Source organism: Zosterops lateralis, assembly GCF_965231275.1.
Source record: "Zosterops lateralis genome assembly, chromosome: 33".
In the NCBI taxonomy this organism is placed as follows: Eukaryota; Metazoa; Chordata; class Aves; order Passeriformes; family Zosteropidae; genus Zosterops; species Zosterops lateralis.
The window spans coordinates 4,327,698-4,349,926 of NC_139793.1; the positions used below are offsets into that span (position 1 = coordinate 4,327,698).

The 22,229-nt window shown below is 55.0% G+C and overlaps 3 protein-coding genes across 4 annotated transcripts; 1 reads left to right on the plus strand and 2 right to left on the minus strand.

Moving 5' to 3' along the window:
* Nucleotides 1–646: 646 nt before the first annotated feature.
* Nucleotides 647–2,578, minus strand: FAU (FAU ubiquitin like and ribosomal protein S30 fusion). The gene is made up of 5 exons (XM_083881476.1): nucleotides 2,490–2,578; nucleotides 1,326–1,408; nucleotides 1,041–1,188; nucleotides 891–946; nucleotides 647–798 (listed from the first exon to the last, which is right to left on the minus strand). Exons 2-5 carry the CDS (start codon nucleotides 1,398–1,400, stop codon nucleotides 673–675), a joined length of 405 nt encoding a protein of 134 aa, XP_083737602.1. The 5' UTR covers nucleotides 1,401–1,408; nucleotides 2,490–2,578; the 3' UTR covers nucleotides 647–672.
* MRPL49 (mitochondrial ribosomal protein L49) lies at nucleotides 2,556–4,717 on the plus strand. 2 transcript variants are annotated; one of them, XM_083881474.1, is made up of 4 exons: nucleotides 2,556–2,671; nucleotides 2,997–3,135; nucleotides 3,720–3,841; nucleotides 4,211–4,716. In XM_083881474.1, exons 1-4 carry the CDS (start codon nucleotides 2,615–2,617, stop codon nucleotides 4,355–4,357), a joined length of 465 nt encoding a protein of 154 aa, XP_083737600.1. In that variant the 5' UTR covers nucleotides 2,556–2,614; the 3' UTR covers nucleotides 4,358–4,716. The 2 variants fall into 2 exon arrangements, with proteins under 2 accessions (XP_083737600.1, XP_083737601.1); XM_083881475.1 differs by lacking the exon at nucleotides 3,720–3,841 and having other exon boundaries at nucleotides 4,211–4,717.
* Nucleotides 4,718–5,768: 1,051 nt separating this feature from the next.
* Nucleotides 5,769–21,912, minus strand: SYVN1 (synoviolin 1). Its single transcript, XM_083881254.1, has 16 exons — nucleotides 21,855–21,912; nucleotides 19,851–19,985; nucleotides 19,535–19,627; nucleotides 18,580–18,732; nucleotides 17,436–17,484; nucleotides 15,926–16,029; nucleotides 15,711–15,837; nucleotides 14,871–14,970; nucleotides 14,317–14,382; nucleotides 12,842–12,958; nucleotides 12,258–12,403; nucleotides 11,124–11,243; nucleotides 10,088–10,210; nucleotides 9,090–9,276; nucleotides 8,228–8,370; nucleotides 5,769–7,501 (listed from the first exon to the last, which is right to left on the minus strand). The coding sequence occupies exons 2-16, from the start codon at nucleotides 19,980–19,982 to the stop codon at nucleotides 7,383–7,385; spliced, it is 1,779 nt and encodes a 592-aa protein (XP_083737380.1). The 5' UTR covers nucleotides 19,983–19,985; nucleotides 21,855–21,912; the 3' UTR covers nucleotides 5,769–7,382.
* Between the last annotated feature and the right edge of the window lie 317 nt (nucleotides 21,913–22,229).

Genomic DNA, 22,229 nt, shown 5'->3' on the forward strand with positions numbered 1-22,229 from the left:
GGTTTGTTCTCTTTGCTCCCCAAAATTGACTTCCCATGATGCCTTTCTCCATCTTAATTTACATAATCCCACCCCACCCTTAGCGCTTGGGGTTTGCGTCACCCGTTTATTTGCATAATAACACGCCTTATTTGCATATTCATAGATCAGTGTGGGGTTGCTCCGCCCCTTTTTTTGCGTTCGGGTGTTTCCGGTATCGCTCGGGTACTTCCGGTACCGCTCGGGTACTTCCGGTACCGCTCGGGTACTTCCGGTATCGCTCGGGCACTTCCGGTATCGCTCGGGTACTTCCTGTATCGCTCGGGCATTTCCGGTATCGCTCGGGCATTTCCGGTCCTTTAACTGCGTTCGGGTATTTCCGGTATCGCTCGGGTGTTTCCGGCACCGCTCGGCTCTTTCCGCCTCCCTCCACAGAACGTCATTCCCCAGATAAACCTTCTCATTAACAGTCTCCTAATTAACTCCTAATTAAGCTCCTCTCTCCTAATTAACCGCCCCATCAGCTGCTGGGGGAGCCCCATTAACCCCTTCCAGCCCAGTTTCACCCCCAAACCACTCCGAACACTTCACAACCAACTTTAAATAAAGCTCAAAAACCCAAGAAAACCCACAATAAAAAGCTCAAAAAGCCCCAAAATCCTGGGAATTGAACCCAAATTCTTTTATTGAGGTTTAGGAATTGGCGTTGGGACCCTTTTTCTTGCCAAAAGTGGGCACGACATTGACAAAGCGCCGGTTGTATTGCATGCGCCTCTTGGCCCTCCCTGTTTTCTTCTTCTTCTTCTCCTGTTTGGCCACCTGGATAAAAAACGGGGGGTCAGGGGGGGTCCCCAAAATCCTGGGAGGGTCCCTGAGGGTTTTTGGGGGCCCTTAAATTTGTGAGCTCTCACCTTGGGGGTCTGGCCCCTCACTTTGCCGGCGCGGGCGAGGGAGCCGTGGACTTTCCCTGGAGAGAGGAAGAAAATTTAGGTGGAATTTATCAGGGGAGGGTTTGTTTTGTTAATTAATACTTTGTTAATTAGCGGCCCCTCGATATTTACCCCCCAGCAGGCGCGTGGAGAGGTCCAGGGTGGTGAATTCGGGGAGGGGGCTCTGCCCCAGAACAGTCTCATCATCCTCCAGGGGGGTCCCAGAGTGGAGCAGAACTTGGTCCTCAGGGGGGATCCCAGAAAGCTCAAACACCTTTTCCTGGGGGGGAAAAACAGGGGGGTCAGAAGCCCAAAATCTGAGGGAGGACACCCCAAAATCTGGGGGAATTGAGGAGGGGGACACCCCAAATTTGGGGGGGATTGAGGAGGGGGATACTCCAAATTTGGGGGGCTCACCTTGATCTGGGCGAGGGTCTCTGAGCCAGAGACCTCGAGGGTGAGGAGGGTCTGGCCTCGGATGAAGAGCTGCATGGTTGGGGCTGGGGGAGAGAATTTGGGGGGGTTTAGGGGGGTCCCAACACCCCAAAAATGGGGGAGAAATCCCTGGGAGGGGGAGAGGGATTTACAGGAATGGGGGGAGGTGAGGGAGGGGTGGTTTGAGGGGTCTGGGGGTGAGTTGGGTGTGATTGTGCCTGTTTTGGGTGTTTTTGGGTACGATTGTGGCTGTTTTGGTTCTTTTCGGGTGTGATTGTGGCTGTTTTGGGTGTTTTTAGGCACAATTCTGGTTGTTTTGGATGTGATTGTGCTGTTATTTGTGTGATTGTGGCTGTTTGGGTGTGATTGTTGCTCTTTTGGGTGTGATTATGGCCTTTTTTGGGTGTTTTGGGTGTGATTGTAGCAATTTTGGGGGCGTTTTTCCCCACCTCTCCCGCCCACAGGGACTTTGTCCCTTGGGCTGGGGCCGTGGGGACAAAGGGCTGTGACAGGGGGGGACACTGGGGGGGGACAATGGCAGCACCTTTGGGTGCCCCCCACCCCCAGAGCGCCCCAGTGACCCCCCCAAGGCCTCAAAGGACCCCTAAACCTTCACAGCCCCCCCAAATCTCCCCAAAATCCCCCCAAAATCTCCCCAGATGCTCCTTCAGACCCCCCGAGCCCCCCAATTCTCCTCCAGACCCCTCCCGTCACCTGAACCCCCTCAAATCCCCCCAAAATCCCCCCAGAGTCTCCCCAGCCCCCCCAAAAGACCCAAATCTCCCCAAAACCCCCCCAAAATCTCTCCAGATGTTCCTTCAGGCCCCCCCTCACCTGAACCCCCTCAAATTCCCCCAAACACCTCCCCAGCTCCTCCAACAGACCCAAATCCCCCCAAAAGACCCACCTTAACCCTTCCCCCATCCCAAACCTCCTCAAATCATCCCTAAACCCCCTCCCGACTCCCCCAATACCCCGCTGAGCTCCTTCCAAAGCCCACAAAACGCTGCCCTCACCTCAAACCCCCTCAGAGCCGCTTCAAACCCTTCCCAACTCCTTCCTTTACCTTTCCCCGACCCCCTTATAACCCCAAACCCCTCAAATCCCCCCAAAATCCCCGTCCGGGGGTCCCAGGCCCGGCCTCACCTCAGGGGCTCCCTCAGAGCTCCGAGCGCGGCGCGGAGAGAGCGCGGTGACGTCACGCGTACGGACGTGCGGCGTGCGTGGTGACGTCATGACGGCGGGAAGGAGGAGAAGGAGGAGGAGCCAAGATGGCGGCGCTGGGCCGGAGGATGAGGGAGCTCGGCCGGGGGGTCAGGGCGATGCAGGTAAGGAGGCGAAGGGTTTGGGGCGTGAATTGGGTGCTCCTGAAGGGGGTCTGGGGGAGGGTTGTGAGGGGGGAATGTGGGGTGTGAAGGGGGGATTGGGGTGAGGGGGTTTGAGGGGTGAGTGGTTCTCCTGGGGGGGATCTTGAGGGGGAAATTGGGGTCTGAGGGGGATTTAGGGTCTGAGGGGGAGATTTTAAGGGGAATTTGGGGTCTGATGAGGGATTTGGGGTCTGAGGGGGGAATTTTGGGACAGAATGGGATGAGATAAATCCAGGGGGTCTCTCACTGATATTTTTTGTGGGATTTTTGTTCTGTTTCCCCACAGACCCCCCCGGGCCCGCCCCTCTATGAGGAATCCAGGGCGGATTTTGTGTTCGTGGAGCGGCTCCTTCCCCCCAGCAGAGTCCCCGAGCCCCCCCCGCACCCCAAATACCCGACCCCGTCCGGCTGGAGCCCCCCCGCAGGTCAGAGACCCCTCCCCTAATTAACCCGGGCTTATTAATTACCCCCAGCTCCGTTAATCGCCCCAGGGGGGTCATTAACAGCAATTATTGACTCTGAGATTGACCCCAATGACTCTGTTCAAGGGGTTTAATTAACTCTGAGGAGGTTAATTACCCTGTTGGGATGTTAATTACCCTGTTGGAATATTAATTACCCCAGGGGGATGTTAATTACCCCAAGTGAAACCCCAAAATCGTCCCTTCAAGAGGAAATTCTTCACCAAAATTGGATTTATTTATCCCAAATCTGGTTGAGTTACCCCAGATCGGGTTGAATTCTTTTGGGAGGGAGTTAATTATTTCTGGGGGGTGTTAATTATCCTCGGGGGTTGTTAATTAACCTGGGGAAGTGCCTAAAACATTTCCTTAAAGGAAGAATTAGTGATTGCAAAGCAAATAGTGAAAATTTCCTCACCCAGGAATGGGTTGGATTCATTGGGGGTTACCCCGGGGGGTTGTTAATTAACCCTGGGGGTCGTTAATCACCCCGGGGGGGGGTCGCTAATTACTCCTGAAGGTTATTAATCCCCCCTCTCTCCCCCCAGGGCCCCCCCCTGGGCTCCCCTATTTCGTGGCTCGTTCCCACCTGCACAACCTGCCCGTGTACCTGGGCCGGGGGCAGGGCCGGCCCCTCACGGCCCTGCGGCGCATCCAGGGCGACATCTGGGTGAGGGGGGGGCTTTGGGGGCCCTGGGGGGCTTTGGGAGGCTTTTGAGGGGCTCGGGGGGGGCTCTGGGGGGGCTCGGGGTGAGTGGGGGGCTCTGGGTGAGAGGGCGGCTCTGGGTGAGTGGGGGGCTCTGGGGGGGGCTCTGGGTGAGTGGGGGGCTCTGGGGGGACTCGGGGGGGCTTTGGGGGGGGCTCTGGGGGGGCCCTGGGGGGCTCTGGGTGAGTGGGGGGCTCTGGAGGGGCTCGGGGAGAGTGGGGGGCTCCAGGGGAGTCTCTGGGTCAGTGGGGGGCTCTGGGGGGGGCTCTGGGTCAGTAGGGGTGCTCAGGGGGGTCCCCGGGGGTCCCCCTGACCCCCCCCGTGTCCCCCCAGGCTCTGGAGAAGGACCTGAGGGCGTTTCTGGCCTCGCTGGGGCTGCCCCAGGTGGAGACTCAGGTGAACGAGGTGACGGGAACTCTGCGGCTCCGCGGGCACTGGGGGCCACAGCTCAGGGAGTGGCTGCTGCAAAAGGGATTCTGAGACCCCCAGGGGCTTCTGGAGACCCCCTGGGCTGAGGGAGAGCCCAAAATCTGCCTGGGGAGCCCCAAAATCTGCCCGAGGGGACCCTGAAGGCTGCAAGGGATCAGCTGTGGAGGCACCTGGAGCGCCCTGGAATGGACCCTGTGCAGGGAAATGTCTGCTGGGGGAGTTCAGAATCCACATGGGAACTTTAAAATTCACATGGGAACCTCGAAATCTACCTGGAGCACCCCAAGATCTGTTTGGGACTCCTCAAAGTCCACCTGGGCATCTCAAAAACCACCTGGAACACAAAAAAATCTGCTGGGGACTCTTCAAAATCCACCTGGAACACCCCAAAATCTGTTTGGAGCTTCTCAAAATCCACCTGAGAACCTTAAAATCCATCTGGGACACTCAAAAATCCCTGGAGGGGACCCCAAAATCCACCCTGGGTTGTCCCAAAATCATCTGTGGGGCTCCCCCCAAAAAACAGAACCCAAATAAACTCCTGGTGTAATTCTTCATATCCTTTTTATTTGCAATACACCCCCCTGCCCCAAATTGGGGAGGAAAAGGGAATTTTGGGGGTAAAACCACAGAAAACCCTTAAAATAAATGGGAAGCTGGACAGGAACAAACTCAGATCCAATCACTGATCCAATCCCCCCAAACTCCCTCAAATCCCCCCAAAATTCCCTCAAATCCTCCCCAAATTCCCTGAAATCTCCCTCAAATGCCCCCGAATTCCCCCAAACTCCCTCAAATCACCAAAATCCCCCCAAAACTCCCTCAAATCCTCCCCGAACTCCCTCAAACCCCCGAAATTCCCTCAAATCCCCCCTAAGTTTCCTCAAACTCCCTCAAATCCCCCCAAACCCTCTCAGCCCCCTCCGACCCCCCCCCAAAATCTCCCCTCCCTCGCGGCCCCTCACCCCCCCCCTCCTCCCCTCACAACCCTCTGGGACGGCCCCGCTCGTTCCCCTCACCCCTTTCCCGGTGTCCCTCCTCCTATTCCGGGGTCTCATCCCCCTCCCCTTCCCCTCCATTTCCCTCCCGGTCCCGCCGGGTCCTCCCGAGATCCCTCGGCCGCCATGGCGGGACCCGGAAATGGCGGGAAAGACCCGGAAGTGGAAGGACCCGGATATGGCGGGAGGAAACAGCGCCCCCTGGCGGCCGGGAGGACCAGCTAAAGCACCAACAACAAAAACCAACGAGACGCGTCCGGCGTTTCCATAGAAACAACAAACACAGCCCGACACACCAGTATAAACCAGTATAAACCACTGGGATTGTGCCCCATAAAATCCTGAAGGGATCAGGATTAATTCCGGCTCCATTTGCCAAAATTTGGAATTTTTAGAGGGTCAAACGTTTCCCCCCAAAATGAGATCAGGGATCCTAAAGGGCGCCCCCTGGCGGGCGGGAGGAGTCCAGCTTTACCTCAACCTTTTATTGCCGTTTATTTACATCGGAGCTGGTAAAAATTTATACATTATTTACAAATTAAATAATTCCGCCACCGCTTTGAAAGGGGAGAGAGGGAGGGGGGAGGGAAAAAGGAGCGATTTTTTGGGGGGTCCCGCTCCCCTTTGTGGCTTCACCCCAAAACGAGGCAAATTTTGAGGAATCCACCCCCCCCCCCCAAAAAACCCAAAAAACATCAGACCCCCCCCTCAAAAAAAAAAAAAAAAAAAAAAAAGAAAAGAAAAGAAAACCAAAAATTATTTTGGCTCGAAACGAGTAAAAAAAACCAAAACACGAAGGGGTTAAAAATCAATCACCAAATTCCTCCTTGAGCGGCTCAAACTGGGGCCAAAAAAAAAAAAACCACACACACACAAAAAAAATTAAATAAAAAAATCCCAATTTGGCTCCTTTTTGCCTCAAAACTCGGCCCCATTTGGCTCTTCCCCCACCCCCCCCCCCGGGGAGTTTTTTTTTCCATCGATTTTGTGGAATTTTTTTTTTTTGGTTTTTTCCCTGAGAATTTTGGGGTTTCCGAGAGGCACTGGGGGGGAATTTGGGCCAAAAAACGGCCAGAAATGAGCAAAAAATTGAGTGAAAAAACTGCAATCCCGGCTGGGGGAAACCAGAATAAACCAGTTTGGGACTGGGGGGGGGGAGGGGAGGGATTTGGGGTGTCCCCAGTGGGGGGAGGGGTTAATACTGTTAATGGGGATGGGGGAGGGGCAGAATTGCCCAAAATTCCCCCAAAATTCCTCCCAAAATTCCCATGGGAGGAGCCCCCAAAATCCCAGGGGGGACCCAAATTCCCTGGGCTGGGGCAGAGGTCAAAGGTCAGAGGTCAAAGGTCTCCCCAGGGGGTGGATTTGGGGAGGGGGGGACACCCCAAAAATCCCAGGGAACAAAAGGGAGTCGATGGAGGGGGAGAACTGGGGAGAAATTGGGAAAAATGGGGTGAAAATGAGGAAAAATGAGGAAAACCGGACGAATTTCTGAAAAAAAATGGGGTGAAAATGGAGGAATTTGAGGAAAAATGGGGTGAAAATTAGGAAAAATGAGAATGACGGAAACTAATTGGAAAAGAAATGGGGAAATGAGGGAAATTATGGAGGAAAATGTGATGAAATGGGAAAAAACAGAAGGAAAAGGGTGAGAAAATGAGCGAGAAGTAGAAAATCAGAGAAATGGGAGGAAAATAGGAAAGAAATGGAGGGAAAGGGGGTGAAAAACTGAGAAAAAAAGGGAGAAAAGGGGGAAAAAAAGGAGGAAAAGGAGAAAAAAAGGGGCTCAGGGCTGGGGGAAATGGGGCTGGGGGCACCCAAAGGTGCAGCCGGGATCCCGTTCGCTTCCAGCCAGGAATTGAGGAGGGGGAGGCAGCCCCAGAGGGGTCCTGGGGGGTCCCAGGGTGTCCCAGGGGAGTCCTGGGTGGTCCCAGGGGAGTCCCAGGGGGTCCCTGGAGAGCCCAGGGGGTCCCCAGAGGGTCCTGGGAGAGTCCCAGGGGTCCTGTGGGGGTTCCAGGGGGGTCCTGGGGTGTCCCAGGGGCTCCAAGAGGGTCCCAGGGGGCTCCCGGGGGCCCCGGTCAGTGGGGGGGGGTCCCCAGTCTCTGCAGGCGCCGCCGGCGCAGCTCGGCCGTGTCGGGGCCCTCCCGGGGCTCGGGACCCTCGGCTGCGTCGTCCTCGTCCTCGGCCGGGGCTGGATCTGCCAGAGACACCAGGGCAGGACCAGTTTAGACCAGTTTACACCAGTTTGTACCAGTCCAGGACCAGTTTGGACCAGCTTAACCCAGTTCGTCATCAGTTTGTACCAGTTTAGCACCAGTTTAACTCAGTTTGGCACCAGTTTAAGCCAGTTTACACCAGTGCAGGACCAGTTTGTACCAGTTTACACCAGTGCACGACCAGTGTAACCCAGTTTAACCCAGTTCATCACCAGTTTCACCCAATTTAACCCAGTTCATCATCAGTTTGTACCAGTCTAGCACCAGTTTAACCCAGTTCAGCACCAGTTTAGCACCAGTTTGACCTAGTCCATCACCAGTTTAACCCAGTTCATCACCAGTTTGACCCAATTTAACCCAGTTTAACCCAATTTAACCCAGTTTAGCACCAGTTTAACCCAGTTCAGCACCAGTTTGACCTAGTCCATCACCAGTTTAACCCAGTTCATTACCAGTTTAACCCAGTTCATCACCAGTTTAACCCAGTTCATTACCAGTTTAACCCAGTTCATCACCAGTTTAACCCAGTTTAACCCAGTTCATCACCAGTTTAACCCAGTTCATTACCAGTTTAACCCAGTTCAGCACCAGTTTGACCCAATTTAACCCAGTTTAACCCAATTTAACCCAGTTTAGCACCAGTTTAACCCAGTTCAGCACCAGTTTGAACCAGTTTGACCCAGTCTGAGCAGAAGCCCCTCACTCACCAGTAACTCCAGTAACTCCAGTAGCTCCAGTAGCTCCAGTGCCCCCTGAGGCTCCGGGGGGTCCGGGGGGTCCCGGGGCCGGCGGCTCCTCCGGGGGGGTCCCATGGGGGGGAGGGGGCGGCCGGGGGGGGCCTCGGGGGGTCCTGGGGGGGATCCCGGAGTTACCCCAAACTCCCAAATCTGGGGAGGGGGCACCGAGCCCTCCCAGTGCTCCCAGTCCATTCCCAGTGCTCCCAGTCCATTCCCAGTGCTCCCAGTGCTCCCAGTCCATTCCCAGTGCTCCCAGTCCATTCCCAGTGCTCCCAGTCCATTCTCAGTGCTCCCAGTCCATTCCCAGTGCTCCCAGTCCATTCCCAGTGCTCCCAGTGCATTCCCAGTGCTCCCAGTCCATTCTCAGTGCTCCCAGTCCATTCCCAGTGCTCCCAGTGCATTCCCAGTGCTCCCAGTCCCGTTCCCAGTCCATCCCAGTGGTCCCAGTTAGCCAATGGACTAAAGGGACTGGCCAACACCCATTCATTGATCTGTGTCCTCCCAGTGTTCCCAGTGCTCCCAGTCCCTCCCAGTCCCTCCCAGTCCCCCCAGTAACCCGAAGGTGGCCAGTACCCATTGCTCTGTGCCCTCCCAGTCCCCCCAGTCCCCCCAGTTACCCGAGGGAGGCCAGCACGCCCAGGTACTGGTTGCTCTATGCCCCCCAGTCTATCCCAGTCTGTCCCAGTTACCCAAGGGAGGCCAGCACTGGTTGATCTGTGCCCCCCAGTCCCCCCAGTGTTCCCAGTTACCCGAGGGAGGCCAGCACGGTCAGGTACTGGTTGATCTGTGTGTCCCCCACTATTCCCAGTCCGTCCCAGTCTGTCCCAGTTACCCGAGGGAGGCCAGCACGCCCAGGTACTGGTTGATCTGCAGCATGGCAGCGTCCAGCAGGGTGTGGATGTTGTGCAGGCACTGCAGTCGCGCCTCCAGGTGCTGCCGCTCGTGGCCCTCCATGGCCCGGAGCTCGTCCTCCGTCAGCCCCGCAAAGCCCGCGGGGGGCACCGGCATGGGGGGCACCCCTGGGGACAGGGGTGGGGATCATTGACCCCAGAATCCCCAGATCCCAGGAGCCCCAAAGCCCCAAATTCCAAATCCCGGGATCCCTGAAGCCCCAGTGTACGAATCCCCAAAGCCCCAAATCCCCACATCCCTAAATCCCCAAATCTGCAAATCCCCAAATCCCAAATCTCCAAACCCCTAAATTCCAAATCCTCAAATCCCCAATACCAAACCCCAAATCCCGGGATCCCCAAACCCCCAATGTGCAAATCCCCAATCCCAAATCCCAAATCCCCAACCCCAAATCCCTCAATCTCCAAACCCCCAAACCCCAAATTTCTAACCCCAAATCCTCAAACCCACAAATCCCGAACCCCCAAATCCCCCAATCTCCAAACCCCCACACCCCAAATTTCTAAACCCAAACCCCAATCCCCCAAACCCCCAATCCCCTAAATTCCCAATTCCCAACCCCCAAATCCCCAAACCCCCAAACCCCAATTCCCAGACCCCCAATCACCAAATCCCCAATTCCCCAAACCCCAAATCCCCAAACCCCCAATCCCTCAAACCCAAATTCCCAATCCCGAAATTCCCAATCACCAAACCCCAAACCCCCAAATTCCAAATCCCAGGATCCCCAGACCCCAAAATCCCAATCCCCCAATCCCTAAATCCCAGCATCCCCAAATCCTCAAACCCTCAAATCCCCAAACCCCCAAATTCCAAATCCCAGGATGTCCAGACCCCAAATCCCCAAACCCCAAATCCCCAAACCCCAAATTTCTAATCCCAAACCCCAAATTTTTAACCCCCAAACCCCATCCTTACCGAAGAGGGGCGGCCAGGGCATCCCCACCCAGGGGGGCGGCAGCGGCAGCCCCGGCCCCGCCCCGGCCCCGCCCGGCTCCGACCCCGACCCCGACCCCGACCCGGCCTCCGAGCCCCGGGCTCCTGCACAGGGAAAAATGGGCTTTTTGGGGTGGAGAAAGGCAGTGGGAATGGGATTTGTGGGGTTTGGGGGGATCTGGGGTGGAGAAAGGGAAAATGGGATTTGTGGGATTTGGGGATTTGGAGTGGGAAAAGGGGTTTGGGAGGAAAAGGGGTTTGGAGTGGGAAAAGAATTTGGGGGAAAAGGAGTTTGGAGGAAAAAAGGGTTTGGGGGAGGAAAGGGTTTGGGGAGGGGGAAAGGGTCAAGGGGAAAAGGGGTTTGGGGAATGGGATTTGAGGGGATTTAGGGTGGGAAAAGGAAATGGGCATGGGATTTGTGGGATTTGGATTTTGGGGATTTGGGGATTTGGTTTTGGGTTTGGGAGGAAAAGGGGTTTGGGATGGGAAAAGGGGTCAGAGGGCAAAGGGGTTTGGAGGAAAAAGGGTTTTGAGGTGGGAAAGGGGGTTTGGGGTGGGGAAAGGTGTTTGCGGTAGGTTTGGGGGGATTTAGGGTGGGAAAAGGGAGGAGAATGGGATTTGTGGGTTTTGGGTTTGGAGTGGATAAAGGCACAGGGGAGGGGGTTGGAGTTTTGGGGTGTTTAAACGCACAGGGGATGGGGTTTGGGGTTTTTAGGGTGTGTAAAGGCACAGGGGATAGGGTTTGGGGATGGGTTTGGGATTTGGGTTTTGGGGTGTATAAAGGCATAGGGGACAGTTTGGAGTTTGGGATTTGGGGTGTGTCAAGGCTCAGGGGATGGGTTTGGGGTATTTGGGGTGTACAAAGACACAGGGGATGGTATTTGGGGTTTTTGGGGTGTATAAAGGCACAGGGGAGGGTACTTGGGGTTTGGATTTGGTGTACAAAGGCTCAGGGGAGAGCATTTGGGGTGTACAAAGGCTCAGGGGATGGTATTTGGGGTTTTTGGGCAGGACTCACCGCTGGCAGCCCCGTCGGTCCCGGTCGGGGGCTGCATCCCCGGCCCGGGGGGAAACGGCCCCACGGGCGGCCAGAACGGGAACATCCCGGGGGGGAAGGGAGGGAGGAGCCCCTGGGGAACTGCGGGGATGGGACAGGGGTCAGGACACCCCAAAATACACAGAGACACCCCAAAATACCCCCCAGGGAGACCCCAAATTCCCAGGACATTCCAAATACTCAGGGACACCCCAATTCCCCCCCAGGGACACCCCAATTATCCCCCCAGGGACACCCTGAATTCCCAGGGATACCCCAAATCCCTGGGACACCCCAATCCCCAGAGACACCCCAAATTCCCAGGACACCCTAAATACCCTGTCACTCACAGTTTGGGGTCCCTGTCCCCCATATCACACTCACAGTTTTGGGGCTGGGGTCCCCCATGTCACACTCACAGTTTGGGGTCCCCTGTCCCCATGTCACACTCACAGTTTGGGGTCCCTGTCCCCCATATCACACTCACAGTTTTGGGGCTGGGGTCCCCATGTCACACTCACAGTTTTGGGGCTGTGCCCCCATGTCACACTCACAGTTTTGGGGCTGGGGTCTCTGTGTCCCCATGTCACACTCACAGTTTTGAGGCTGGGGTCCCCCATGTCACACTCACAGTTTTGGGGCTGTGCCCCCATGTCACACTCACAGTTTTGGGGCTGGGGTCCCCATGTCACACTCACAGTTTGGGGGCTGGGGTCCCCCATGTCACACTCACAGTTTTGGGGCTGGGGTCCCCATGTCACACTCACAGTTTGGGGTCCCCTGTCCCCATGTCACAGTCACAGTTTTGGGGCTGGGGTCCCCATGTCACACTCACAGTTTGGGGTCCCCTGTCCCCATATCACACTCACAGTTTTGGGGCTGGGGTCCCCATGTCACACTCACAGTTTTGGGGCTGTGTCCCCCATGTCACACTCACAGTTTTGGGGCTGGGGTCCCCATGTCACACTCACAGTTTGGGGTCCCCTGTCCCCATGTCACAGTCACAGTTTTGGGGCTGGGGTCCCCATGTCACACTCACAGTTTTGGGGCTGGGGTCTCTGTGTCCCCATGTCACACTCACAGTTTTGGGGCTGGGGTCCCCCATGTCACACTCACAGTTTTGGGGCTGGGGTCCCGGGGGGGGCTGTGCTGGGGCAGGCGTTGGGGGCTCCGGGGGGGGCTGTGGGGGCAGTGACGCCCTCAGCACGTCCATGCGGCACGTGGGGCACGTCTGCTGCCGCTGGAACCAGGAGCGCAGGCAGCTGGGGGATTGGCCTTGTTAATTAACCCGCAGTAATTAACCCCCATTAATTAACTCCCCCTTAATTAACCCCCCATTAATTAACCCTCATTAGTTAACCCCCCCGTTAATGCCCCTCGCGCCACCCCCCAAAGGCCCCCTGGTTTATTCCCCTGGCAGTAATTAACCCATTAACTAATTGAGGTGCTGGGGATTGGGATCAGGATTGGGATGGGAATCAGGATTGAGATGAGATCAGGATTGGGACCAGGACTGGGATTGGATCAGGATCAAAATTGGGATCAGAATTGGGATTGGAATCAGGATTGAGGATCAGGATTGGGATCAGGATCAGCACTACAGACTGTCAGAGCTGTGTCAGTGACCCCCCAAACCACCCCCAGAATCCCCGGAATCCCCAGAATTCCTGGAATTCCCAGGGAAGCAGCAGCAGCAGCACCTGGTGTGGAAGATGTGGTTGCAGGGCAGGCGCTTGGCCCCCGTCACCATCTCCTCCCGGCAGATGATGCACACGTTGTCCATGGCCTGCAGCTCCTCGGCCGTGGCGTCGGGGTACCTGGGGCACAATTCCCAAAAATCCCCCTGGGTGATCCCAAAAATCCCCCTGGGTGGTCCCAAAAATCCCCCCTGGGTGATCCCAAAAATCCCCCTGGGTGGTCCCAAACATCCTCCCTGGGTGATCCCAAAAATCCCCCCTGGGTGATCCCAAAAATCCTCCTGGGTGATCCCAAAAATCCCCCCTGGGTGATCCCAAAATCCTCCTGGGTGATCCCAAAAATCCTCCCTGGGTGATCCCAAAAATCCTCCCTGGGTGATCCCAAAATCCTCCCTGGGTGATCCCAAAAATCCCCCCCTGGGTGATCCCAAAAATCCCCCCCTGGGTGATCCCAAAATCCTCCCTGGGTGCTCCAAAAAACCCTCCCTGGGTGATCCCAAACATCCTCCCTGAGTGATCCCAAACATCCTCCCTGGGTGATCCCAAAATCCCCCCTGGGTGATCCCAAAAACCCCCCCTGGTGTTCCCAAAATCCTCCCTGGGTGATCCCAAAAACCCTCCCTGGTGTTCCCAAAATCCTCCCTGGGTGATCCCAAAAATCCCCCCTGGGTGATCCCAAAATCCCCCTGGGTGATCCCAAAAACCCTCCCTGGGTGATCCCAAAAACCCTCCCTGGTGTTCCCAAAATCCTCCCTGGGTGATCCCAAAAATCCCCCTGGGTGATCCCAAAATCCTCCTGGGTGATCCCAAACATCCTCCCTGGGTGCTCCAAAAAACCCTCCCTGGGTGATCCCAAAAATCCCCCCTGAGTGATCCCAAAAATCCCCCTGGGTGGTCCCAAAATCCTCCTGGGTGATCCCAAAAACCCTCCCTGGGTGATCCCAAAAATCCCCCTGGGTGATCCCAAACATCCTCCCTGGGTGATCCCAAAAATCCCCCTGGGTGATCCCAAAAATCCCCCTGGGTGATCCCAAACATCCTCCCTGGGTGATCCCAAAAATCCCCCTGGGTGATCCCAAACATCCTCCCTGGGTGATCCCAAAAATCCCCCTGGGTGATCCCAAACATCCTCCCTGGGTGATCCCAAAAATCCCCCTGGGTGATCCCAAAAATCCCCCCCTGGGTGATCCCAAAATCCTCCTGGGCTGTTCCCAAAAATCCCCCAAGATTTGGTGTTTGGGGTGGATGGACAGAGGGGTTTCCCAGGATTTGGGGTGTTCGGGGTTTTGGGACAGGAATTTCCCCAGGATTTGGGGTTTTGGGGTGCAGGGACAGAGGACTCCCTCAGGATTTGGGGTGTTTGGGGTGGATGGACAGGAATTTCCTCAGGATTTGGGGTGCAGGGACAGGGATTCCCCCAGGATTTGGGGTGCAGGGACAGGGGTTCCCCCAGGATTTGGGATTTTTGGGGCACTCACAGCGTGTTCATGTTGCGGATGGCCCGGCGGGACATGATGGCGTCGGTCACGGCCTTCTTGAACTGCCTGGAGCAGAGCACGGAGCGGGATGGGATTGGGATGGGATTGGGATTGGGATCAGGATTAGAATTGGGATCAGGATTGGGATTGGATCAGGATCAGGATCAGGATGAGATTTGGGATGGGATCAGGACTAGGATGGGATCAGAATTGGGATCAGGACCAGGATGAGGATGAGGATGAGGACCAGGACCAGGAGCAGGACCAGGATGGGATCAGGAGCAGGCTGGGATCAGGACCAGGACCAGGATGAGATGAGGACCAGGACCAGGACCAGGCTGGGATCAGGACCAGGACCAGGATGGGGATGAGATGAGGACCAGGACCAGGACCAGGACCAGAACCAGGACCAGGATGGGGATGGGCTCAGGACCAGGATCAGGACCAGGAGCAGGCTGGGATCAGGATCAGGACCAGGACCAGGACCAGGCTGGGATCAGGATCAGGACCAGGACCAGGCTGGGATGAGGATCAGGCTGACAGCAGGCCCTCACCTCATGGCCAGGTACATGGGGCGGATGGCGAAGAGCGGGAAGGTGTGCACCTTGATCATGATGGTCATGAAGGCCATGTAGAGCAGCACCTTGATCAGCCCTGGGGAGGAACCGCACGGGGCCAGGTGAGGACAGCCCCAGGCCACCTGGGCCAATTCTGGGACAGCCCTGAGGCCACCTGGGACAACTCTGGGACAGCCCCAGGCCACCTGGGCCAATTCTGGGACCCCCGAGGCCACCTGGGGCAAGTCTGGGACCCCCAAGGCCACCTGGGCCAATGCTGGGACAGCCTGAGGCCACCTGGGACAACTCTGGGACCCCTGAGGCCACCTGGGCCACCAGGTGAGGACAGCCTGAGGCCACCTGGGCCAACTCTGGGACCCCCAAGGTCACCTGGGGCAACTCTGGGACCCCCGAGGCCACCTAGGGCAAATCTGGGACCCCTGAGGCCACCTGGGGCAAGTCTGCGACAGCCTGGGCCACCAGGTGGGACCCCCAAGGTCACCTGGGACAACTCTGGGACCCCCGAGGCCACCTGGGCCAACTCTGGGACAACCAAAGGTCAGTAGAGGTGACCAGTTGAGCACCACCAGGACTTTGAGTTTAGGTTGACCAACCAAGACTGGTTGAAGATCCAGACTTTGGCTCTTGGTTGACCAACCAAGACTGGTTGAACACCAAGACTTCAAGTTTTGATTGACCAACAAAGATCAATTGAGTCTCACCAAGACTTCAACTCTTGGTTGACCAAGACCAACCACCCACCACCACCACTTCACCTCCTCATTAACCTCATTAACGACTAATTAACCTCCCTGAGCTTCCCCCCAGGTGCGATACCTGTGAAGAGCTCTGTGTAGAGCATGAACACGGCCTTGTTGTCCCAGGGGTTCTCGTTCTGCAGGTCCACCGAGTGCAGCACGTACTTGATGAAGATGGTCAGCACCATGGTCATCAGGATGGCATACTGGGGGCGGGGACAGCACCCAGGGGGTCACCCCAGGCCCGGGGACAGCCCGGGGACCCCCGGGAGGGGCCGGCCCGCCCGCACCCACCTCGAAGCCGAAGACGAGCTGCACGGAGGCGCCGCGGGTCAGGATGCTGTGGTAGGCGTGGCTGACGAACAGGAAGTCCAGGATTCCCAGCAGGAACATCAGGGCTGGGGAAAAGAGCCAAAAAAATTAATGGGGGGCACCCTCAGGGGGAGTTTGGGGTGAGGGGAGGGTCCTACTGGGGAAAAAATCCACAAAAAATTAATGAGGGGCACCTTCAGGAGGAGTTTTGGGTGAGGGGAGGGTCTTACTGGGGAAAAAAACCCCAAAAAAATTAACAGGGAGCACCTTTGGGTGAGGCGAGGGTCTTACTGGGGAAAAAAACCCCAAAAAAATTAACTGGGGCACCTTCAGGAGAAGTTTTGGGTGAGGGGAGGGTCCTGCTGGGGAAAAAACACCCAAAAAATTAACAGGGAGCACCTTTGGGTGAGGGGAGGGTCCTACTGGGAAAAAAATCCACAAAAAATTAATGAGGGGCACCTTCAGGAGGAGTTTTGGGTGAGGGGAGGGTCCTATTGGAGAAAAAAACCCCAAAAAAATTAACTGGGGCACCTTCAGGAGAAGTTTTGGGTGAGGGGAGGGTCCTACTGGGGAAAAAAAACCCAAAACAATTAACAGGGAGCACCTTTGGGTGAGGGGAGGGTCCTACTGGGGAAAAGACCCAAAAAAAATTAATGGGGGGCACCTTTGGGTGGTGGGGGTGGGAGGTTCTACATCCCACCACTAAAGAGGAGTTTAATTAATTTTTCGTTTTCTCAGACACACCTTGTAGTGTCCTTACCCTTCAAAACTCAAAAAAATCCATTTAAAACCCAAAAAATCCTTTTAAAACCCCCAAAAATCCCTTTAAAATCCCCAAAATCCCTTCGAAACCCCCAAAAATCCCTTCCAAACCCCAAAAATCCTTTTAAAACCCCAATAAATCCCTTCAAAACCTAAAAAAATCCCTTCAAAACCTCCAAAAATCCCTTTAAACCCCCAAAAATTCTTTTAAAACCCCCCAAATCCCTTCAAAATTCAAAAAATACCAAAAAACCCAAAAAATCCCTTCAAAACAACAACAAAAAAATCCCTTTAAAACCCCAAAATCCCTTCAAAACCCAAAAAAATCCCTTCAAAACTCCCAAAATCCCTTCAAAACCCTAAAAATTCCTTCAAATCCCAAAAATCCCTTAAAAATCCCTTCAAAATTTGGTTTTTACACATCCCAAAAATCCCATTTTTTCCCATTTTGGGGACAAAACCCCATTTTTTCCCCTGATTTTGGGGACAAAATCCCATTTTTCCCATTTTGGGGACAAAATCCCAATTTTTTCCCCAATTTTTTGGGAAATACATCCCTAAATCCCATTTTTCCCCCCCATTTTGCCTTGTTTTTCCCCCCTGGAGCTCATTAACCCCCCCGCAATGAGCCCCTCGTTAAGGAGCTGCTCCTGATAAGGTTAATTTGGGGTTTATCAGCTCCCACCACACTCAGCACAGCCCCAAAAAAATGCAAATGAGGAGAACTCACAGACAATTCTGAAGTGGAAAAGCCACGAGATGTTTGGGCTCCTCTCCATCTGTGCAGGGGGAGGGAAAAAATTCAGTTTTTCCATTAAAAAATTGAAAATTTGGGCTGATTTGGGGTTTTTTTTGGGGTGGGTTTGGGGTATTTTTATGTGATTTTGGGTTGGGTTGATTTGGGGCCGGTTTGAGCTGATTTGGGGTTATTTTTGGGCTGGTTTCAAACTGATTTTTAATTATTTTGGGGGTGGGTTTTGGTTATTTTTTGCTGCTTTTGGGTTGGGCTGATTTGGGGCTGATTTGAGCTGGTTTAGGGTTATTTTTGGGTTGGTTTTGGATTATTTTTGGGTTGTTTTCAGGCTGGTTTGGGGTTATTTTTGGGTTGAATTTGTTTAGGTTGATTTGGGGCTGGTTTGAGCTGGTTTAGGGTTATTTTTGGGTTATTTTTGGGCTGGTTTCAAACTGATTTGGATTATTTTGGGGGTGGGTTTGGGTTATTTTGGGGCTGATTTCGAGTTGGGCTGATTTGGGGCTGGTTTGAGCTAATTCAGGGTTATTTTTGGGTTGGTTTCAAACTGTTTTCGGGTTATTTTTCGGTTGGTTTCAAGCTGGTTTCGGGTTATTTTTGGGTTTATTTTTGGTTGAATTTGTTTAGGCTGATTTGGGGCTGGTTTGAGCTGGTTTGGGGTTATTTTTGGGGTGGTTTTGGGTTATTTTTGGGGTGGTTTCAGGCTGGGTTTGGGGGTTTTTGGGCTGATTTGGGGTTGGGTTGATTTGGGGCTGGTTTGACCTGATTTGGGGTTATTTTTTGGGTTGATTTCAAGCTGATTTGGGGTTATTTTTGGGGTGGGTTTGGGTTATTTTTGGGTTATTTTGGGGCTGATTTTGGGTTGGGCTGATTTGGGGTTATTTTTGGGCCGATTTCAGATTATTTTTGAGTTGATCTCAAGCTGATTTCACATTATTTCTGGACCACTTTAAAGTTATTTTTTGATCAATTTTCACTTGATTCCAGTTTATTTTCAGGCTGATTTCAGGCGAATTCTGACTCAACTCCAGCTCAAATTCTAAATCTCAAATCTGAATTTCGGGCCGAATTTGGGGCATTTTCAGGCCGATTTTTGAGCCCTTTTCCCCCTCCCAAGACTCACAAAATCCACCCTGTCCTCGGCCAGCCAGTGGAAGCACTTGAGGAAGAGCAGGAGGGTGAAAAGGGCCACGAAACGGGGGCTGAAGTCGTCCCTGAAGACGGTGAAGGCCAGGCAGGTCTCGGTCACCGCGTACCACGAGCGCTCCAGAAGGTGCTGAGGGGACACGTTTGGGCTGGATCCTCTTCCCAAAGCTGGACCCACAAAATGTGGGGCCTGAGGGGTCCTGGGGTGGGAAATTCCCCACCCCAGAATGGGGTTCAAAGGGTCTGGGGGTTTAAATTTAATGTGAAATTCCAGGGGTTTGAAATTTGCCCCAAAAATTTCAGGGGTTTGAAATTGGCTATAAAAGTCAGAGGGTTCAAATTTCACCAAAAAATGGGGCTCAAAAGACTCTGAGGGTTCAAAATTCACTACAAAACTCTGAGGATTCAAAATTCACCCCAAAATGGGGCTCAAAAGACTCTGAGGGTTCAAAATTCGCACCAAAATGGGGCTCAAAAGACTCTGGGAGTTCAAAGTTCACCCCAAAATGGGGTTCAAAAGACTCTGAGGGTTCAAAATTCACCCCAAAAAGGGGTTCAAACACTTCAGGGGTTGACAATTCACCCCAAAATGAGGCCCAAAGTTCTCCTGGAGCCTCAAATTCCCCCAAATTCCCCCCAAAGTTCTCCTGGAGCCCCAAAGTCACCCCCAAAACAGCTCCAAAGATTTTCTGGGGCCCCAAATTCCCCCCAAAACATCACTGGGGTGATAAATTCCCCCCAAACAGCTCCAAAGACTTTCTGGGGTGATAAATTCCCCCTAAAACACCCCCAAAGTTCTCCTGGAGCCCCAAATTCCCCCCAAAACGGCACCAAAGACTTTCTGGAGTGACAAATTTCCCCCAAAACAGCTCCAAAGTCCCCCTGGCCCCCCCAAATCCCCCCCAGCCCCATTTCAGGCTCCAGGTTCTCACCTCCATCTCGGCCGCTCGCAGCTGCCCGAAGAAAACCTTCCCCATGAATTTGCCCAGCAGGAAAACCAGCACGAAGGCCTGGATGTACAACACCTGCAGGGCCCAAAAAAAACCCCAAAAAACCAGATTTTTGGGCAAAATTTGGAAGGTTTTAGTGCCTAAAATTTGCCATTTCCCATGGGGTGGGTGGGGTGGAGTCCATTCAGGGGGTTGTTCCATTCAGGGGAATTTTGGGGAGGGTCTCACCCCCCTCTGTGGCTGTGGGGGAGTTCCCAGGGTTAATTAGGGGGGAGTTAATTAATGAGGAAACACTCACGGCCATGCTGGGGCTGGATTTGGTCAGGTAAACCACGGTGGGGTAGAATTGGTGCTTGAGGTAATAGGCGTGGGCCACCACGGCCGTGGTGAGCGCCAGGCTCGCGGCCATCACCACAGCTGTGCACAGCATGGCCTAAAAAACATAAAATAATAGAGATTATAAACCAAAATAATTCATATTTCACCCTAAATCAGTGACCAGGCTCGCGGCCATCACCACAGCTGTGCACAGCATGGCCTGAAATAACCAAAAAATGGGGATTTTACACCAAAATAATTCATGTTTAACCCTAAATCAGTGACCAGGCTCCTGGCCATCACCACAGCTGTGCACAGCATGGCCTAAAAAACATAAAATAATAGAGATTATAAACCAAAATAATTCATATTTCACCCTAAATCAGTGAGCAGGCTCGCGGCCATCACCACAGCTGTGCACAGCATGGCCTGGAATAACCAAAAAATGAGATTATAAACCAAAATAATTCATATTTCAGCCCAAAATAATCCATATTTGACTCCAAAATCAGAGATCAGGCTCCTGTCATTACACACAGTGTGGTCTCAGCCTGGAATCCACCAAAAATGAGGATTTCACCCCAAAACCAGCCCCCAAAATCAGGGATCCAACAGCCCCCGGGTCTCAGGGGGGTTTGGGGTTTGACCACAACCCCAAAGGAGCTTTTGGAGCTCATTAAACTCATTTTTGAGCTCATTAACGACTCCTGTGAGTGACAAAAATGGGATTTTTTCATCCAGAGCTGCCAGTCCCCAGCGGTGGCTCCTGTCCCACATTGTGGTGGCCTCGGGTGTCCCCAGGTGGGACCTGCTTGTCACCAGCTCCTCGGGAGAGGCCTCGGTGTCTGTCTGTCCCCTCGGTGTCTGTCTGTCCCCTCGGTGTCTGTCTGTCCCCTCCGTGTCTGTCTGTCCCCTCCCGTGTCTGTCTGTCCCCTCCCGTGTCTGTCTGTCCCCTCGGTGTCTGTCTGTCCCCTCTGTGTCCCTCTGTCCCCTCGGTGTCTGTCTGTCCCCTCTGTGTCCCTCTGTCCCCTCCGTGTCTGTCTGTCCCCCCTGTGTCTGTCTGTCCCCTCCGTGTCTGTCTGTCCCCCCTGTGTCCCTCTGTCCCCTCCGTGTCTGTCTGTCCCCTTGGTGTCCGCCTGTCCCCTCCATGTCCCTCTGTCCCCTCCCGTGTCTGTCTGTCCCTTCCATGTCCCTCCGTCCCCTCCGTGTCTGTCTGTCCCCTCATTGTCCCTCTGTCCTCCCTGTGTCTGTCTGTCCCCTCATTGTCCCTCTGTCCTCTCATTGTCCCTCTGTCCCCCCCTGTACCCAAACCTCCCCAGGTCCCCCCAAGTCCCTCTGTCCCCCCTCATGTCCCCAAACTCTCCAGGTCCCCTCATGTCACTCTGTCCCCTCAGTGCTCCATGTTCCTTCCTGTCCCTGTGTCCCCAAACTCTCCAGGTCCCCCTCACGTCCCCCCAGTTCTCTCCATGTCCCCAAATCCCCCAGGTCCCCTCACACCCCTCTGTCCCCTCCGTGTCCCTCTGTCCCCTCGATGTCCCTCTGTCCCCTCAGTGCTCCACGTCCCCCCATGTCCCTGTGTCCCCAAACCCCTCTGGTCCTCTCACACTCCTCTGTCCCCTCCATGTCCCCAAACCCCTCAGTGCTCCCCCTGTCCCCAAACCCCTCAGTGCCCCTCATGTCTCTCTGTCCCCCTCATGTCCCCAAACTCTCCAGATCTCCTCACGTCCCTCTGTCCCCTCCATGTCCCCCAGTCCTTCCCATGTCCCCAAACCCCTCAGTGCCCCCCATGTCCCCTCACGCCCCCCTGTCCCCGTATCCCCCCCACATCCGCGTCCCGTCCCCTCCTCCGGCAGGAACCCGAACTGTCACGGCTCCCTCAGCCTCCCCCGAGCCCCCTTTGCCTGCAGCCCCTCCCGACGCCCCCCCGGTCCCCTCCCCGCCCCTCGGGCCGCGGTGTCGCCCCCCGGGCCCCCCCGGGACTCACCGGGCCCGACCCCGCCTCAGCCCGGGCCGCTCCCACACCGGAACCGCCTCAGCGCGCGACACCTCACTTCCGGCCGGGCTGGGACCGCACCACCGCTGCTCGGGGGGGGGGGGGACACTCCCTTCCTGCTTCCCCCCACTCCACTCCTCAAAACAGCTCTTCCCTATAGAGACACTGAGGACTCCCTTCCCTTTTTCTGCATGGGGAATGTGAGGGGTCGCGATCCCCTGTAAGCCCCAAAGCGCTGCGCTCCCCCCCCGGCCCTGCCGCGCTTGGTTCGCTCCGAGCGGCCCCGCAGCCGGCGTGGGGTGGGCGGGGCCGCCCAGGGGCCCGTGGCTCGCGCTCATTGGTCAGCCCGGGAGGGGCTCGGCCAAT

Excerpts from the sequence above, each read along its gene's own strand:
- SYVN1 (XM_083881254.1), bottom strand. The coding sequence starts at position 19,982 with ATGCTGTGCACAGCTGTGGTGATGGCCGCGAGCCTGGCGCTCACCACG. Across the intron at positions 19,628-19,850 it reads AATCCAGCCCCAGCATGGCC|GTGTTGTACATCCAGGCCTT; the intron begins GTGAGTGTTTCC and ends TGGGCCCTGCAG. Across the intron at positions 9,277-10,087 it reads GCCCTGGCCGCCCCTCTTCG|GGGTGCCCCCCATGCCGGTG; the intron begins GTAAGGATGGGG and ends CCCTGTCCCCAG.
- FAU (XM_083881476.1), bottom strand. The coding sequence starts at position 1,400 with ATGCAGCTCTTCATCCGAGGCCAGACCCTCCTCACCCTCGAGGTCTCT. Across the intron at positions 947-1,040 it reads CTCCACGCGCCTGCTGGGGG|GGAAAGTCCACGGCTCCCTC; the intron begins GTAAATATCGAG and ends TCCTCTCTCCAG. Across the intron at positions 799-890 it reads TGAGGGGCCAGACCCCCAAG|GTGGCCAAACAGGAGAAGAA; the intron begins GTGAGAGCTCAC and ends TTTTTTATCCAG.
- MRPL49 (XM_083881474.1), top strand. The coding sequence starts at position 2,615 with ATGGCGGCGCTGGGCCGGAGGATGAGGGAGCTCGGCCGGGGGGTCAGG. Across the intron at positions 2,672-2,996 it reads GGGGGGTCAGGGCGATGCAG|ACCCCCCCGGGCCCGCCCCT; the intron begins GTAAGGAGGCGA and ends GTTTCCCCACAG. Across the intron at positions 3,136-3,719 it reads CGGCTGGAGCCCCCCCGCAG|GGCCCCCCCCTGGGCTCCCC; the intron begins GTCAGAGACCCC and ends CTCTCCCCCCAG.